The sequence below is a fragment of the Acinonyx jubatus genome, chromosome A1, assembly GCF_027475565.1.
Source record: "Acinonyx jubatus isolate Ajub_Pintada_27869175 chromosome A1, VMU_Ajub_asm_v1.0, whole genome shotgun sequence".
In the NCBI taxonomy this organism is placed as follows: domain Eukaryota; kingdom Metazoa; phylum Chordata; class Mammalia; order Carnivora; family Felidae; genus Acinonyx; species Acinonyx jubatus.
In genome coordinates this window covers 76213165-76233117 of record NC_069380.1, presented here as the reverse complement: position 1 = coordinate 76233117, position 19953 = coordinate 76213165, and the positions used below count along the sequence as shown (strand labels likewise).

At 43.5% G+C, this 19953-nt stretch overlaps 1 protein-coding gene across 2 annotated transcripts in view; it reads left to right on the top strand.

Moving 5' to 3' along the window:
- NALF1 (NALCN channel auxiliary factor 1) overlaps positions 1-19953 on the top strand; it is a 623416-nt gene that overhangs the window by 571559 nt on the left and 31904 nt on the right. For both annotated transcript variants that reach the window (XM_027065206.2, XM_027065207.2), the window contains exon 2: positions 15781-15952. In XM_027065206.2, the coding sequence (XP_026921007.2) occupies positions 15781-15952 (172 nt within the window). The remainder of the gene's footprint in view (positions 1-15780; positions 15953-19953) is intronic.

The window sequence follows — 19953 nt, the reverse complement described above, 5'->3', positions numbered from 1 at the left end:
TATGTGATTATTTTATCCTTCCTAAAATCCTATGAGGTTGGTATTACTCACGGAAGCTCAACTGAATAAGCTAAGTGCAAATAAATGCACATCTCCAATGTATCACAAGTAATAAATGCCACTGCTCACAGCTTCCCATGGCTCTTTCTCACATGAAGGAAGCTAGTTGTCTGTTATGTATTCCTTTCCATTACATTGTCAATCTTGTCTTGTGGGGGAATGTGTGGTTGTTTTAAACATTGTTACTTCCTTGTTTATCAAGATGTGAAAATCACCAGGACTATGCAGTCTTGACTTAGGTAATGGAGAAGATGTTTCAGAAACGTAGTTTGCTAGAATCGTAACTTCGAGTAATTACCAAGAATAGTTGATCAGAAGGTCTCAATTCATTCATGATCACTGCTTTGATGCTTCAGAGCCATCTACAGACATGGTGTTTACCTCTTGCCTTAGACGTTTTACACACCTTCTGACTTGAAGATCTTTAACAGCTTGCAATAATCAAACCCGTTCACTAACTCTTCCTAGGCAATCAAGGCACAGTGCTAGACATGGAGGGCTCTTCACATGTGTCAGAAAACATGTTGTCCTAATGACAAGTCTAGGACACTGTCACGGGCAGAGGGGATACTAAGGCAAGCACAAAGCAAGTATCCACATGATTCACAACCAGTCAGAACTACAGGATTTAGAAGTGTCCGTGATCACACAAGGAAGGTCTATGTAGAAGTACACAACTCCTGTTTTGCAAGACAGAAGACACGTAGAAGAGGATTGGGGCTTTGACTTAACCAGGACGAACACTGTTGCAGATGGATTGTGTCCGGCCCCAAGGAATTTTCCCTCCCGCTCTGGCGATGTGTTGAGGTGCTTAATCTATACTTATCATTTATTTCGCCAGAAAGAAATCTCCTGAGATGATAGAACCCGAGAACATCTGCATACAATATACATAGGGACAAATGAACCCCATACTTTGTGAATATAAAGTATCCAGTGGACAGAGATGCCATGCAGTCCAGTGGCTGGATGTGTGGGGTCTGAATCTAGTCTGGGTTTTAAATTCTGTCTTAGCTTGGTCACTGCAGTCAGGGATTTAAACTTTCAGGTCCTCATTTTTCACGTCCACAAGGAAAAGGGGGAATATTGCTATATTTGCCTCAGAGGTTTGCTGGGAGAATCAAAGGAGCTACTATACGAAATACTTTGATCAACAATTTCTGGCACATAGTGAGTGCTGTGTGTTAGTGCTTATCATCTTTGCTTTCCTCAACGTATGCACGTCATTCTGTTGTTTCAGATCGACAGTGATTATAAGAAGTCATGAAACCGACCTTAACCATTTTTAGACTGTAGGTCTATGAAATACGAGCATCAGGATCTCATGTTTTGTTACTCAGTTTATTCCACAGTGAAGGAGAGACCTTTTTGGATGGCTTTTTACAGGAGCACTATGTGAAAGGAACAGGCTATTGGGCAATTTTCACCATAAAAGAGGCAATTTCCGTCTAAATGTTTATACATTCCAATAAATATGCAATTAACATGATTTTGCTCTTATGTAGGAAAATGTAAAAGACATTTTCTAGATGGATCTGGGTTTGAAATAATGAAAAGTACCGTAAACTCTAACAAATATTTTGCGTATATATAATATATGCATATAATACATATATGCATATAATATATATAATATATAGATACATATATATTTTTTTAAATGAGAAAATATGTTTTACCTGCCTGGCACAATGCTTCCCTCATACTGAACTCTATTATTTATTTATTTATTTATTTATTTATTTATTTATTACCGAGGTGTAGTTGACAGTTTTACATTAGTTTCAGGGGTACAACATAGTGATTCAACAAGTCTGTACCTTATGCCGTGGTCACAAGCGCAGCTAAATCTGTCGCCCCACAACGCTATTACAATGCTATTGTGCTGGACCTTTTATGCCCGTGACTAAAAGCAAACTGTTTTTGCCAGAATTTTCTGATTGCTTCACTTGAGAATATACATCTTACCCAGAGTCTTCCCTCCAGTCTGTTCTCTGGATGCTCCGTGACTTCAGTAAGGGGATGGGTTTAAACCCCAGGCATTCCCTGTGGTAAATCTTGTTTCTTCCAGCTCACAGACCCTCAAGGAAACAGCCTTTATGAAGAATCCTAAATTCCGTCAAGAATATTGGAGTCATAGCTCCACCCAGGGGAAAAATGTAAGGAATGTTCCTGGATGTGGAAAGTTTCTTCCCTACTTGCATGTGCTCTCTCTCTCTCTCTCTCTCTCTCTCTGTCTCTCTCTCTCTCTCTCCAAACAAAAATGGAAATGACATATTTATATCCAATGATTTATTTTTTACTGATGCATAGAAACATGCATTCTCAACCCAGAAAATTCCTCACATTAAATACCCGGATGTTCTCAGAGCAGTCTACATAATGGTTTTAAAAAGTACTCTCTTAATTTAATTTAGACGTATTCCAGCACAGTTATGGACTTTCTGTCAGGTTTTACTCTGAGTATGAGACCAGGTTCCGCCCTATTCATTCTGCACAATTTATAATCATCAGCTCTCTGCTCCGAGACTATACATACCTTCCACAGTTACTAGCAATTAAATTATTACTAGGAATTCTGCTGGTTATAATTTTCAGTATTAGTGGATATTGTATTGTTTTAAACAAGGCATGATTTTATGTTAAAAAACACATTTCTGATGTCAGGCTAAGCCCTGGGTAAAAGAAGACATGTGCAACTGAGAGTGGCTTGCCTACCTACAAGCCACTGTGTTGTGTCTGTCTCTGCAGAAGAGGGAACAGAATGTCTTCTTGTTGACCTTGAGTTTTATTCTTTTAAGCACAATATTCGCAGGGTAAGTGGAAAGAGTCCATTAGCTTATATTCATATTCTTAACTCTATGAGTAGTATAGCTTATTTTTTTCTAAGACATACACAGCATACTTGGAAAACAGGAAACACACTGTATTTTACTAACCTACAAGTTAAGACAGCGGAAAGTATGGAACGCGAGAACATCCAATTAAAATTTGTCTTAGGAAACGTGTGAGGGAGGAATTCAAAAGCCCTGCCTTTCAAACCTTCATGGTTTGCCTTAATTTGAATTAGGAAGCCATTGCACATGAGTGAATTTATTTCTACATTCCCTGAAACATCTTAACTTTGCCATTCAAAGACATGTGTTTCTGATTTCTTTGGCAACGACGCGATCTAAAACGTTGAAACAGTACATCTTGCTCCTACCAATCAAAACAAAGAAATAGGAGTTTTTACCGCTATCGTTGCTAAGTCAAATCAGAGCCTTTTTGGCTTATCCAAAATTGTATTTATTCTCCCAGCTTCTACTGCTTAGCCTCAAAAGAAATGGGTGTCATGCAGTTTCTAGATTAATAATAATAATAATAATAATAATCATTAAGGACTGATCAGGAAAATGAATTCTACTAAATAGAATAGGAGGGAACCGCTTCATTGGTCACTGCCATTCGGACTCTCCTTCGACTTGTGTATATGCCAAATCATTCATCATTCAGGAAACTTTAACCAAGTCCTGCCCCAGGCCAGGCCCCCCGCTGGTGGATCATTCATTGATAAGTAAGGACAGATGAGGTTCTTACCCTCAGTAGGATTTTTACTGTTTGCCTAGTTGGTTAGATAAAATTCATTAAGATTTGTTTGCACAATTCAAGCAGGTGCTCAGTTTAGATGTCTGGCCAACGCATTTTCACAACTGTCATGATTTTCTCCAGGACTTCAGGAGTTTGCAATTGCTTTTTAACTAATTCAGGCTTCTCCTGAATGGGGTGTATACACACGGGGCATTCACAAGATGGTCCATTGGAAGGTGACAGGAAAATCGTAAAATTCTGTTCAGAGTTGGTATCTATCCCATGTTTTGCATCGCTTATGTTTTGCGTCTGTTTTATAGTGCACATATTATGCAATGGTGCGTGTGTATACTTTATAAATCAATGTTTATGTAAGGGAAATATACGAAAAATTTATAAACGAGTGAGTAATAAACATATGTAAGGGAAATATACTAAAAATTTTTAAATGAGTCAGTAATAAACATTTTCAGCCGGTATTGTTTAAGGTGTGTATAATTTAGTATCACTTCCGTATAAGGTAATAGTTGAATCAATGTGAAACCAGGGCAGAGGAAGGAGGGGTGCAGATTTAGGACCAAGACGAGAAAGGTAGGCTTCCTAATTAGTGGGAGCTGTTAGTTCTAATGAGAGGCATTTTTTTTTTTCAGACAAAATTCTGGCTCCTTTCTCATTAACAATAGTATGACTTGTGTCACTAACGCTAGAGTTTCAACCATGTGTTAAGATCATAAACCTTGTGAACCTTTGCAGTATTTAAAGTCTTTCACTATCGGGGTGCCTGGGTGGCGCAGTCGGTTAAGCGTCCGACTTCAGCCAGGTCACGATCTCACGGTCCATGAGTTCGAGCCCCGCGTCAGGCTCTGGGCTGATGGCTCGGAGCCTGGAGCCTGTTTCCGATTCTGTGTCTCCCTCTCTCTCTGCCCCCCCCCCCCCGTTCATGCTCTGTCTCTCTCTGTCCCAAAAATAAATAAAAACGTTGAAAAAAATTTTTAAAAATAAAATAAAATCTTTCACTATCGAGTAAACCGCATAGCATTGGCTGAAATATCTTATTTAAATATGCATTGGATTATGAAGTGTAGAGAAGGTTTGACTCTCCAAAGCTTACTCCCAGTAAGGGGATTGTGGGTATCTGTTTATACCAGAGGTCAGTGATGCACAGTGAAACACATTTGGGGGCGCCCGGGTGGCTCAGTTGGTTAAGCCTCCGACTCTTGATTTCAGCTCAGGTCATGATCTCAGGGTTTCAGGAGTTCAAGCCCCGCATAGTGCTCTGCGCTGACAGCTCAGAGCCTGCTTCAGATTCTCCCTGTCTCTCTCTGCCCCTCCCCTGCTCGCAGTCTCTCTGTCTCTCTCAAAATAATGAAATAATCTTAATACACACACACACACACACACACACACACACACACACACACAGACACATTTGGATGATGGGTGGGAGTAGGTAAAATGACCCAAATTCTCAGCCTGGCTCTGCTCTGTTCTGCTATGGGATTTTGGCCAAGTTGCTGAGATTCTCTGAGCCTGAGTTTTCACACTTGTGAATTTGGAATCATCACACTCCTTTCACATCACTGATGCTCGGAGGACACTGGCAAGATAACTGATCCTAGGAAATATTTAATTATCTGCTTCCATCCAGCCGTTTTCCTCCCACCCTTTGCTCTCCTCCTTTCCTTCCTGCATCCCAGGCACATCAGCAACTATCCCCTTTCCTCTCTTTGACGACCCCTGTCACTCCTTCTCACGGACTGTCCCCTCCTCTTGTCTAGTAAACCACCTCCCTTCGTTCATCAGTGATGTCTGCTTTCTCCAAACACAAGAGCCCTGGTCACATCACACCACTTAGTCCATCTTGTCTCTTTGCCTTTAATCCGATGATATTATTCGTGATGCCAGGAAAAGGGTCTTGTAGTGGAATTTTTAACCTGCCCCCGGCCCTGCTCCCAAGGCTACTTACCTAATGTCTGGTCCATAGCCAGCTCTCAATACGTAATTTTGGGCTAACAGATCAATTGAATGACACCTTTGAAGCCTCGGTCAGCTTCTCCCGTTTGGTGATCACAGCGTACAACTCAATCCCGATTGGAATTTTGGAGCGTTCACTCTGTGACTTCTTAAAGCCATAAATTCTACCAGGATCACTGGCACGTTTCTAGCGGTCAATACAGACCAGGTTTCAATCAATAGCATGTTTCAAGGGTCGGGTGACGTGTAAGACTGCTGTATTCCCAAGGCGCTGGTTCGCTCACATCCACACAGGGGCTGCCGTCTATTAATAGCCGCCCTGCTCCTCATTGCTGCCAGGACACATCAGGATAAGGCCGGAAACCATATCAGTGGCACGGTCTTGGCATAGCTGTTGCGCATCGACTCTGATGACGAAATCAGAAGCGCTCACTTCCATGGGAAACATAGACACTGCGAAGGTCCCACGTGACCAAGGGACAATGCACCTTCTTTGGGCAAAGGTAGATCATTATAGTTTTAACTGAGAACCCGTGAGAATCTGTGATTGGTGAAGTAGGACTGCAGTCGGGCACTGTGGATACAGAAACGCCCTGACGATATAGCGAAGATGTAGGAAACTCAGATAGATACACAAAGCACTTGATATTGTAGCTCTGGGAGGTATACACGTATGTGAACATTTTGGAATAGATAGATTAGGAGTATTATCAGAAATAACTAGAAATTACATGACGAGTTTACTTTGCTATTTCAAATTTTCCATATTTTACTTTGGGTTCTGTGACAAAGCTATGCATTGACTTTCTTCAGACCTTTTTTTGTGTGTTTCTCTTAAGTGAAGCAGTTGTAGGACGTCCCCTTCTATTTAGTCTTATGAAGAAGTGATACATCGGAATTTTTTAGCGAATGTACTGATTACTTATGACAGCTTAACTGAGTGTATGGGTATTTTCTAGATTTATTCTCCATTCCAGGGTAGAGCACTGATTCATTTACTAATCATCACGTGCTCTATGTATTCTATGAGTCCTACAAAATAAGGAAAGTTTGACACATTTACTCTCCTTCTTTCCTTGGTGAGTGTATTATCCCTTAATATGCCTAAGACCGGTTTCAAGACGTCTTATCTACAGATTCACTGTACTTCTTTCTTCAAAAGGCTGATTTCCCGCTGCCTTTTCAACATTCCAAACTCGCTTAAGGCATGGGAGTCCAAAATTGAATTCATTCATTCATTCATTCATTCATTCATTTATGTGGGCTCCACACCCAATGGGGAGCCCAGCGTGGGGCCCAAACTTATGACCCTGAAATCAAAAACGACCTGAGCTGAAATCAAGAGGCGGACACCCAACCAAAGGAGTCACCCAGGCACTCCCCAAAACTGAATTTATATTGAGGTGTTTGCTCACTGTCTTTTTAAAGCTGTGAATTCTAGTAGGATCGCTTTGCTCAAAGGATACTTTTACGATGGTTCATACGGTGGGTTTAGAGGTGGATTTAGGGGGCCAAGTGACATGCAGTACTACTGTGTTCCCAGGTCTTGGCTGGCGATTGGTCTACAAAAGGATCTATCGTTGACTCCTGTTCCTATTGAGGACGGCAGTGTATCAACCCGTGGCTCAGACTTGGAAGTAGTCTCCATGAAAGAAATCCCTTCCTTTCCAATGTCTGTAGTTAGAACTTCCGACATCTTTGTCGCTAACGTGATAATCTGGTGACTGTGGCTCATTAAAAGAGGTCTTTCTTGACACCCTAAGAAATGGCTGCTTACTGAGCACTTAATTCAACTACTAATTATCATCTTCATATTCATTTCTGAGTGTACAATAGGTGTAGTTTGGGAAAGGTATGAATTACTGTAATCTGTCTGCCAAAACTTTTTAGCCAAAGTCTCAGCCAAAGCATTACATCCATTTTTTTTTAATTTTTTTAATGTTTGTTCATTTTTCAGAGACAGAGAGAGACAGAGCATGAGTGGGGAAGGGGCAGAGAGAGAGAGACACAGAATCTGAAGCAGGCTCCAGGCTCTGAGCCATCACCACAGAGCCCAAGGCAGGGTTCAAACTCACGAACCATGACCTGAGCTGAAATCATGACCTGAGCTGACACTTAACTGACTGAGCCACCCAGGTGCCCCAGTTTTAGCTGATTTTTTTAAATTTTTTTTAATGTTTTATTTATTTTTGACAGAGAGAGAGAGATAGAGCTTGAGCGGGGGTGGGGGGCAGAGAGAGAGGGGGACACAGAATCTGAAGCAGGCTCCAGGCTCTGAGCTCTTAGCACAGAGCCCGATGCGGGGCTCGAACTCACAAACTGTGAGATCACGACCTGAGCCAAAGTTGGGCACAACCAACTGAGCCACCCAGGAGCCCCAACATCACATCCATTTTTAAAAGCAAGTGCAGAATAAACTCCGCTCTCCGCAGCCCTGCGCGTTAAACCACACCCTGCCTCCTCTTTGGGTGGGAACCCGTGTCTTCTTGTGTCCCAACCCCACATTGTGCCTCAGGACCTAAACCACGGCATTTGGAAACAGAGGTTCAATCCATGAAGTAGGCTGTCAAAACCTTATTTCTTAAGGATTTATTGGGCCTCTAATAAAAGAGTTAGCTGATCACTTCAAAGGGATCCATACACTTCACTGTCTTGGAAGCCCCTCGAGGTTCTGGTTTGGGCTGTTCTGCACGAGATCTCAGAGCCAGGAGGACTGGCTCACGCTAACCAAATCACTGGACAGAGCTCTGCAGACCTGAGGGCCGTGGGACAAATCTTTAATGAGAATTCCAAGGAAGGTACACCCAGGGCATTGAGATGCAAAAGCGCACAAGTGCTCCCAGCAGGGAAGATGGACAAGGAAGGAGCTTTGCCTTTAGCACAAGCCATAGAAACATCCATCTCAGATCGTGAGAGGTGCATGTAGACTTACAGACACGGCCACAAAGGGTAGTAGGAACCAACCAGGCTAAGAGATCTGCGAGGCAGGTGGCAGGAAGAACGTGGGTGCAGGGCCGTGGAGGGCATGGCACGTTTAGTGGCCCCACAGGTCACCCTCCACAGCCAGAGAGCACAGAGTGAAGAGAAGCACAGACAGAAATGAGCTACCGTGCCAGATGAGCAGAGTCACAAATCTCTGGGTCCATCACAGAGTTCCAGCTTCTTCCTGAGCACTGTGCAGAGGTCTGGAATGATTTCAAGTGGTGCAATGAAGTAATCAAACTAACGGTGGATAAATTATTCTAAGTTTAGGGTGGAGAACAGCATGGAGGAGGAGTCCACGCCTGAAATCACCAAATGAGGTCCATGGATGTATCCATGTGGCAGTGTAGGAGAGCGAGTGATGGTGGCAGCTGGCATGATAATGGTGGCGATAGAAATCAAGAGGTATGGGACCTTGGGTGGCTCAGTTAAGCATCTAACTTTGCATTTAGGTTCAGGTCATGATCTCAAAGTTCGTGAGTTCAAGCCCCTCAGAGGGTACTGTGCTCACAGTGCAGAGCCTGCTTGGGATTCTCTCACCCTTTCTTTCTGCCCCTCCCCTGCTCGCTCGCTCTTTCTCTCTCTCTCTCTCTCTCTCTCTTCTCTCAAAATAAAATAATAAGCATTTTAAAAACTCAAGAGGCATGAGCAGGTGTTAGAGCTATTTAGGAGGTGGGCTCACAGGACTTGGAGATTAAACAGTCGTGGGACAGAGCAGAAGGGGGTGTCCAGCGTGACTCCCAGATTTCTCACTCTTGCCTCTCCCCGAGAGGAAGTTGCCAAATTCCACTGTGGACCCACAGCAATTGAGAGGATAGAGGACTGAGACAGAGACTGGTAGGAGACCATTTCACCGTTTCCAGGTATACCAGATGCCAGAGAATGAGAGAGAGAGAGAGAGAGAGAGAGAGAGAGAGAGAGGTGCTTTGGAAACAAAGATTTTAGCTTCTCTGTTTTAAAGATGACCATTGAATCCTCCTAAGAGTGGATGATTGCCCTGGAAGAACGTGTGGAGGAAAGTTTAGAACACAAGCCGCAGGGGTACCAACATTTTGGGGAGTGGCAGAGGAAGCAAACAATGGTGACAGTGACGAGGAAGGACAGGTACAGATGGAGGAGGCGTGGCTGGGGGAGGGGCCAGCCAAAGTCCCATCATCAGGAGCACGGAGCCAGTGCGGGCATTGAAAGAAGGAGCTTCATCAGTAGCGTTCAAAGCTGCCAAGAGGTCAAATAAGAAAATAACCCATTTCAGCAGCTGGGTTTATCATCGGAGCAGCCAAGTTGCTTAGAAAGAACAGCTTCTGTGGAGCGGTTGGGGCTGACGCCAAATGAAAGGGAGAGAGGAGGGAAAAGATGAGACAAGCCTGCAGGGGCAAAGCCAGGCAGGTGTGAATGAGGAGGAGAAAGGGAGAAACGGAGTTGGCTTTGTATCCCTTGGATAGCGCTGGAGACACAAGTGCTTGCTGGGGTTTTCTGAGCCCCATTCTGAGTTCCATTCATCTTTGGATGGAACATTCTCTCTTTATAAGAAAGCGCCGTCGATTTGCTTTGCTTTTTTTGTCATCTGTAGCATCTCATGTGTGTCCACAGACTCCCACAAATAGCTCCCTGGCTGGCAGACTGGCGAGGTCGCACCCCCTTTTCTGACCAGCTCCCTCTCCTGTGTGGAACGAGCCTGGGGCCCCGGCGTGGTGGTGAGCACAGTTTGGGCGGACTTCAAAATGTAGGGCAGCCCCAGGGAGCAAGGGGAGTTCTGAAGTTCTGGAGGGGAATAGACCAAGTGTTATGACAGGATCCCAAAGTGGGTCACCAGCAGAAACTGGAAGGTATTTGCATCTTATTTAGGAAATGGGGCCAAGACGTAGCCCTGGAGGACAAGGCGTACGGACATCGGAGGCTCAAGGAGCCCGGTGCTCAGTGTGCCGTCCATCTCCTAACGCATTCTTTGCTTGCCTTAGCTCATCGTTAGGCAGGGGTTTGTTTCCTTGTTTTTCTCTTAGAATACATCAGTATTTCCAATTTCTGGATGCCACGCGCTTTAACGAGACACGGACACAAATAAAGAAGAAAGCAGACATTCAGACACAGGAACGTGAACATGTATTTTGACCTCTACCTCTACTTACATTGCAACGGCGTGCGTTGCACGCATCAAAGTGCAGTAGCCTGAGGCATTTGCTACAGCAGACTTTTGCTTACATAACCAATTATTCCACCCTCACACACTCAAAACTCAGGCCACTAATGCATTAGAGCTGACAGAAAAGGATCTAATAAAAGGTATCAACACATGTCGTAACTGTAGAAAGAATCTGTCCTTGCTAATGCTTGGGGAAATAGGAAAGCAACCTTCTAACACAAAGATGACAACCATTTTCAATACCTGACGTTTTTCTTCATAATAAAAAATTGTAACCAACATGATATTTGTTTCAGCAGGCCAGTGTATATTTGCAATATCAATCTGCTATCTAGCTCTAAAACACAGGCATAGATTTGGGGGAGGGAGGCAAACATATTTAAAGGAAATGAGAATCCCAGCTTCTATTGGAAACATTTGAATCTTATGTATGTTTGAAAGGGTCTCCACAGGATTGGCCACACCCAAATGGAATGTCCAGAACCAAAAGAAGTCATGGGAATCTGACATCATATATCCCACTGGTCATTTATAATGGCGACCCTGTTAACCATGATTATTTGGTAACAAAAAGGTGACTATTTTAGGCTCATCCTTATACCCACAGAAAGCATTCCCTTCCAGAACCCCATAGCTTAACATCACTCCCCATAATTGGGAAGCAGACAAAGAACCCCCCACAGCCCAGTCTTCCTCTTGAGATTTTTCAGCTCAACCACACTAGTGCCATTACAACCAAAACTTTGCTGGGCACGGAAAATTATCTGGAAAACACATCATTCTTCCTTGTGAGTCTAGAGATGACTTCTGTAGACCAGGCTCCCTTGGATTGCCCCTCCTCTCCTCTCTCTTTGCTGTCCAGGCTCACATCTTCAAATAGGTCCGTGTCACTAAGGGATGTGAATGCAGAAGAGAGCCTGGGGGGCAGGTGGGGTGGCTCGTGACAGCCCGCTGTGTGGAATTACAAGGCAAAGCTTCCAGAGTGCGGTCCTGAAATGAAGTGACCTGCAGGGGCGGGGGGGGGGGGGGGGAAGAGGATGTCAGGAATGAACAATGCTCAGTTGATGGCTTCCAATATGGCGGTGCATTATGAAAACAATGGTCTGGAAGTCAGGGGTTTGAGGTCATCATCACCTGTGATCTTTCTAGGCCCCTTTCCACTTTAAATGAAGAGGCTCAGAAAGACCACCACTAGAATCTCTCTACTCTGGAACGCCCCCTTCGGTGACTCCAAAGGTGTGGACCTGTTCATGTAGCAGTCACTCCCCGCATCCCCTCGAGGGGTGGGGGGGTCTCCAGTTTCCAACATTCCCAGTGCCAGTCTAGCTGTCGAGACCCGAACTCCATTCGTTTGGTGCTATAATCTCTCTGTCCTTGTTTCTTTATCTGTAAAATATTTCCCGAACACGTCCCAGAGTCTTCATGGGCAACACATAACAAGTGCGAAAATGGTTTGGGAGAGAAGGAGAATATCGTCACCGAGATAGTAAGTAAAAATGACATTGTCCTTTAGGCCATTGTAATCACGTAGTCTGTTGCTTTTGCAGACTGCAACTTGAGCATGTCGCCTATTTACTGAACAGTGGGCAGCTGCCAAGCAAGGTTTCTGTACAGTCAGTGGTCATTTCCACGGGGCACGGGGCGGAAGTGAGCGTGTGGGTGAGGAGGTCATTTGCGGTGTCCTTCGTGAGCATAGGTACCTGGCAAACAGTGCTCTCCAGACACAAAAGAGCCCATGCCCTCAAGGAGGGGTGTGGGTGGATGTACTCCAACCACTGGTTTTGTTTCTTTCCCAAATTATTGTTCAGCATCATATAATCATTTCTTCTATTTAGTGACATCTAGAAAAGCGATTACCTAATGCTTCTCTCCAGAGGAGAAGGCGAGGCCATCATAAGAAAAGATTGCTGGCCTTCTTTATACTGCAGAGTTTGTATAAAAAGAGACAACTTCATTTACTCTTTATCAGGTGCTTCTGTGTGAGAATCCTTCCGTATTGTAACAAATTAACCATCTTGTTTCTTTAGCTTTGTGCCACTGAAAACCATCTAACTTTCTCAGCCTCTCTTCCTCAAAGACTTCTAAAAAGGCACTGACAGGTATCTCAGAGTCTCTTACTTCTCTCACTGTTCCCCGAGAATCACAGCACACTGGCGGGAGCTAACTCAACTCCGGCTCACATGTTCCTGGTTACAGACAACTCATACCTCACAAGACAGCCCATTGTATTTCTTCTCTTCTGGCAAGAAAGCTCTTCAGCCCACGCCAGCATGTACTTGTCTGCCTTCCCTTGGTCTGTGTCTTCTGATTTCACACTTAGAAAACCATTGGCCATGAGCACACAGTAGCAATGCCCTCAAAGTCAACAGCAAAGGCCTCCCCTTTCTTTTTCTGCCCACGATGCTTCTGTTCCCCGATTGCTTTCTGACGTATCGTATCCCCTGAACCAAAATTTTGGAAGATGTGGAAGGCTCAGGTGACGAACCTTCCATTGCATTTGGAAAGTCTCAGAGTTGGTTAATAAGAGCTAATGATGCATGGAAACCCGGCTGGAGAGGTTGTTCTTGCTCCGTAGAAGGTCCAGAGCCCTTCACACATTTGTCCATAGCTTACAACCTGATCTTTATAAAAAGTGCTTTACTTACTAGGTCTTTAAGTAAAAAAAAAATCTGCCAAAGAAATATAGCTGAAACAGCATGGAAGGAACCAGAAGAAAAATGGATCCATTACAGTTAAGTGATGCTAAGGAGTTTGATTGCAAGGAGAATGTGTATATTTCCCGAGAGGCTTCGATCTGTGATACCCCATTGTCTGTGAGAGGGGACAGGGTCTTGCCTAAGGTGGGGTTGACCAGGTACAGGATATGACTTGCTATTCAGGAACCACTTTAATTTGAAGAGCTGTGCAATAGCAAAGTAGGAGGCGGAATGGAGAGGAGACTCTGGCCCATAAGAATGTGTGCAACTTTCTGGAATTGTGTAGCGGTATTCCCTAAGAGCGAAGAGGTCACTCTGCTTTTTTTTACAACCCCAGAAATATGCAGAATGTGAACATTGCTTATCATGGAATTGTATTGTTGTTGGAACTGTAGATGTACTCAACTTCCCCTGGTACTGAGAAAAGGAAATTAAAACCAGGAATCATAAGACAGACACTGCCATTCCTAGAGTACAGCTTGGTTTATGTCATAAATGTCATATATCATATTACATATTATGTTATATTGCACAAATACCAATGTATTTTGAAAAACAATCTGCATTGCCCCCGAAGCATGGTTGGGAAACCACGTTACTTTTCTTTCTTCTGAAACTCGTACTTTTGACCTCTTTCTGACAGCATGAGGGCACTGTCCCCACCTGTCACCTCTGCCCCCTTGCCTCTCATTCCCACCCCCTTCCCGTTGTTTCTGCATTGAGATCTAAGAAATTGTAGGGGTTCCCTTAGCTATTTGTAGTACTTTTTTCTAATGTACACTTTTATGTTAAGACCTGTTCAAAAGACCTATGAGAGTGCCAATTATTTATGTATTTTCCTATCAAGTTTTATAAACCCTTATAAATGAATTGCTGATGACAGCGAATAGATTACTCTCAGCGGTCTAACCTTAAATCTGAATTTCACATTCATTCCATTTTACCCCCACTGAGGCCCCTTCAATCTAAGACTAAAGTTTCATTTTGATCAAAGCAACATAAAGTGATGAATAACATTCCAATACCAAACAGACACTGGCCAGGCACACGCAATTTGGTGCTGATGTCAGGTGGATTCACAAACTCGCTTGTGGTTTTACAAGTTCTTCTTGAAACAAACATTTTCAGATTAAGCAGAGCATCATTTTGAAGAGTGCAGGATTTGGAGCCCTACGAAGAGTGGGTTTGAATTCTGGATTTTTAAATTTACTTCCATTACGAATTATGATTTGTACGCAAAGCATGACTGGTCGTTACCTTCGAAGCGTGCGCTGAGCGTTACATGGAGAAAAAAGTATGTGACACGCTTAGAACAGAGTATATCAACCAAAGTTGATAAATACTATGTACAGTTCTTGCTACTATTGTCAAATGTTTATGATCTCTTATCTCTTAGTGTACGTCTGACTGTCAACCATTCACGTTTCTAGGGAAGGCATAGTTGACAAAATCTTACCCGACTATTATTAACCCTAGAGACAGACAGACAGCAGCCCCCCATGCCAAGGATCTGGGAAACACCTGCTTCCCAGCAACCTCTACTGTAGATGGGTGCTTTCGTCATCGTTTTATTTGGATTGAGGTTGCGCCCTGTTTCCTTAGGCAAGGAAGGGGCATTTTTTTTTTCAATATTTATTTTCCTGACTAGCTGTCGAAAACAAAGAGGTAAATGAAGTCATAATCATTTCACATCTCATTACGTGAACTGAACACCTAACATATATCCGCATAGATGGTCCAAGCTGTGGTTCGCATGCACTGCAACGCCAACACATGCCAGGGCTGACCTAGGTGGGGTGTTTCCGGGCTTTGGGACGATGAGGTTTTTAATGCACTTGATGTGAGTCATGAATGTAATTGCCCACGGCTACTTTTGTGCGTCTGGAGTGGAAGCGCTCGCTGGTGGCCCTGGTTGCAGAGGACACAGCGCCATCTAGTGCCCATTGGGAGCATAGCTGGAGGGGCCTCCTGCTCAGTCGAACGTTGCAGTCTATTACGGGTTTTTTGGTGTTTGGTTTTTTTTGTTTGTTTGTTTACTTTCTGTATCCCTGGACTTTGAAACTTCAGGTTCTGATGAACGCCACTACTTTTCAGACGAGCTTCGTCAAACCAAATGCCGTGTGACCTTTTGCATACTCTCAGAAAGGCTCGATCCAATCACGTTTGGCTCTGTTGCAGACTTCTGTGGCTACCTTGCTATCACTTACAGCTAGCGTTGTGTAAAAGAGCGTTCTGGAAATGAGAGTTTCCTTAGGATCCACTTGGCACCACGGCATGCTTCTCACGGTACAGCATGTCCTGTACGAGAGACAGAACTCTTGTCATCCCTCCCGATTTTTGATTCTTCTCTTTTTTCAGATTGTCTACAAAGCCTGGCTGTGTTCCCAGTACTTTGAAGTCGCACAGTTTAACTGCAGAAAGACAATTCCTTGCAAGCAATACTGTTTGGAGGTTCAGACGAGGTGTCCGTTCATATTGCCCGACAACGATGAAGTCATCTATGGGGGACTGTCCAGTTTCATCTGTACAGGTACAGTGCAGGGCGGGGTTGTCACTCAGCCGCTCCTGGTCTCTGCTCTCATAGGTGATGTTTGTCTGCTTTGCTTTTGCCTCCTACTGATGTCACCTTGAAGACATGCCTGGTAGTTTTCCACGCTTTCCTTCATCGAAGCCCTGAACGAACTTGGTTGGGAAAGATCACGTTATCGATAGGGGACCTGTGACCCACGGTCATTTACCTTGCAAAAGGATACTCTTGAGGGGAACATGTTAGCAATCATGAGACAGGCTTCAACTTGACTTAGAGTGGTTGGATTCTGCCTGGAGCTTTGCGTTACCTGAGAACAGATGATGTGACCAGGCCAGTAAAATTTCGCTGCTTCTTCAGATCGGTAACGTGTTCACGTCTCCACGTGTATTTTCTGAGAAGGTTTATGTTACTTTATCTTCAATGAGTGTCAAGACCATAAAAAAATGGCTACCTAAGTTATTCGTGTGTGTGTGTGTGCGTGTGTGTGTGTGTGTGAGAGAGAGAGAGAGAGAGAGAGAGAGAGAGAGACGCACAATAGAGGCTAGATACAATTTTAACTCCTCTTCCCCATTAACAGTGTTTACTTCTTCCAGCAAATCATTCAGGCTGGGCCAAACAACAATATCAGCATTCAATTTCTGGGATTTATAAGCATTACATAATTTAGACACAGAATAAGACGTTAAGGATAAGAGTAAATTGTTTTGTGCTTTTATTTTAAATAAATGGCGAGTAGACACGTGAGAACCAGACACTTTGCCACGGTGATGTGATAGAGCGTTATCTTGGCACAAAAAGTGCTACACATGTCCTTGTCACTAGATGGCTTCCATGGAGGCAGGGTTAGTTTTCAAGTTTTGAGGATAAAACTCTACGGTACGTGTCCAGACATGTGAAAAGCTCCTTCCTCCTTCTATTAGACCTTATGAAACCCTTCTACAACACAGTGACATATCGAGATGCTCGGCATGAGAGTTTATCAAATTATTTCCAGATCACATATTCACATTCCTATCCACTAGCCATTCTGTTCGAAGTCTAGGCGATAAGCTATCAAGAGACCGTCAACCAAATTTCTCCCTGAAAAACTGGATGAGTATTTCCTGTGCTTCCCAGTCCAGTGGGAAGAACATCTAAGGGAAGGTTATGAGATAGGGCCTTTGGTCCTATTTGTATGCATTGTCTCTGAGCCATTGGGTGGCTCCTCGTTAGCAAATTAGCAATAGCAAACACCCCCAGGCACGTTTGCTGTGAGGGTTATGGATAAGAGAGAAGCACAAAATATGTCTTCAATAGGCAATAGCTGTTGTACATAAGAAAGTGATCTGTAGAATGTAAATGCATTTACCAATCATTTTTGTTATTCACTGATCGAATGCTGAGACCATTTTCCCAGCTCCTCTCTGATGGGAAGACAGAGAGAGAGGGAGAGAGAAAGAGACAGAAAATGAAAGGGGAGGGAGAGAGGGAGGGAGGGAGGGAGAGAAGGAAGGAAGGGAAGGGAAGGGAAGGGAAGGGAAGGGAAGGGAAGGAGAAGGAAAGAAGGAAATTAGTATCATCTCCCTTTAATTGAGCCAAAATTCACCAGACACAGGCTATTAATTTACTTGACATCCACAGAAAACTTTCCATAAATGGTCATCAAGATAAAGTTTTCAGCTCTTGACTCTGTGGTCGATTAGGTGTCTATGATTTTAGGGACTTCAGAGTAACTCGTGGCATTTTATATAAAGGCTGTATGTTAGTTCAGTCACATGCATATAGATTTTTTTTTTCCCAGAGAAGGTCGGTAGTTTTCACCAGATTCTCAAAATAGACAGCAATCTCAAATGAAGGACCAGGTAGTTGTCTTTCTCTTCTGTTCTTAGCCTTTAGTCTGCGTGTGTGGATCTGATACCGGTTTGAGTATTCATCCCTTTTCCTTGTACACTTTCAAGGCCATCTGAAAGCTAAAGATGGGATATAATCTCTTTCTGCAGAACACAAGCAGGAAGTCCCCTATATATATATTTTTTAATTGAAGTGTAGTTGATACACAATATTATGTTAGTTTCAGGTATACAGCATAGTGATTCGATAAGTTGATAGATTATGCTCTGCTCACCACAAGAGCAGCTAACCATCCGTCACCAGGCAACACTATACAGTGTCCTTGACCATATTCCTACGCTGTGCCTTTTATCTCTGCGACTTAATCATTCCGTAACTCGAAGTCCGTACCTCCCACTCTCCCTCCCCCATTTTGTTTGTGCCCTCCCCCCCAACACACACCCTTGCCCTCTGGCAACCATCGGTTTATTCCCTGTATTTATGGGTCTGTTTCTGCTTTTGTTTGTTTGTTTGGTTGGTTGGGGTTTTAGATTCCACATCTAAGTGAAATCCTATGGTATTTGTCTTCTACCTTGTATTCTTAATTGCCTTTGAGTTTTGTAAATTCAGCTTTTTCATAGTCATAGCTACATCACCGCAGGAAAGAGACAGGAAAAGGGAAGTATGTCATTGGGTCCGAGAAAATGCCACGGACCATAGATTTCTGGGAGAATGCCATCACTGAATACCCAGAACCTAACTCTTCATTCACCACTCAGTTGGGCTTTGTTTGTTCCTTTCATCATTCAACTTCTCAAAAATGTGCAGGATAAATTCTGAAAGCATTTTACCTTGAAGTTCTACAAACTGTTTTGACAAAAAAAAAAAAAAAAATACTAATCCTCAGATTGAGCTTCTTTTCTACGGTGTGACCCAGGCCTTCTTGAAGAATTCTTCTCTCTCTTGGTAACTAGCAGTCACCATTCCCCCTCAGATGTCCGTGGAAATTTGCTACTGGACCTGAACAAGGGAGATACTGATGCTGTCACTTGCTGGCTTGTCACTACTGAGAATCGTTCCAAACACGATCCCCCAAAATAGCATGTTCTGCGAAGAAGTTAACTCAGAGAACAGCTCCCAGGGGGCCACTGGTCAAACCTATGGAGCCAAGTGGCTTGACCCACTTCTAGAGAAACTAGTAAGACCTTTATATGTATAGCATTCATTCTCGAACATTGTCATACAATTTTTGGTGGCTCATCTCTTGCAGATGGGCATGGAGATCCAAATAACTCACCTTTTAGATGGCATGAATGAGAGTCATCTCAAGTGTCTTTATGCATTTTGAATGCAATGTCTTCTGTACTCAGGCCGAATTAGACTAAATAGAGTAGAGAAATAGGAATATTTTTTTTCCAGCTTCCCGGTTGGCTGCAGATAACCTGAGGCCAACTGGGATGGCGGGCTCACAGCCGCTTTACATGCTCACAAGTAGCAGTAGGCTTGCTGAGCCCCTTCCTTATTGAAATAGGTAGAATGACAATCACTGAACACAGTTCTGTTAGAAGGAATTAGCCAATAGGTTGGTCTTAATCTTGCCTTCAGTCATTCCTCATTGTTACTTTAACTTAAGGGTTTTTTTTTTCCATTCTATATAGTGAAAGATATAATCATTTATCATCAATAGTTGAATGAATAGATGGAGTTTCCTTCAAATTCAACATATTTAATTATAGAGGTTTCCCTCCTATTGGAAATAAATCCAATTCACAAATTCCAGAAGAATAGCGATCCCCTCTAGAGTCGACCTCAAAAAAGTGTTCAGGAAGCACATCCCCCTGTATGGCTTGTTGCCAGATGCTTTCCGAGTGAATCAATTTTGTTCAAGGTTCCTCTCCATGGTAACAAAGCAGTGGTGTTGTGATGCCTTTTCCTGAGAGCCCCCCGCACCCAGCCATTTAGGGATGTGGGCTTACAGGACACCCAGTTCCTCCTCTCCTATGTGCTATTATTACCTATCTGCTGACACCCAAGATTCCTGTCATCTGCCCCAAAAGGGCCTCTCAGCCCTTCGGTTCAGTTTGGGTGCAACTTTTGGTAACAGTTATTAGGTTCAGGATTTAGCACCTCCTGCTTTATGTGGCTTTTGTGACTTACCCATCTCGTAAATTTGAATGTATTCAATGTTTATG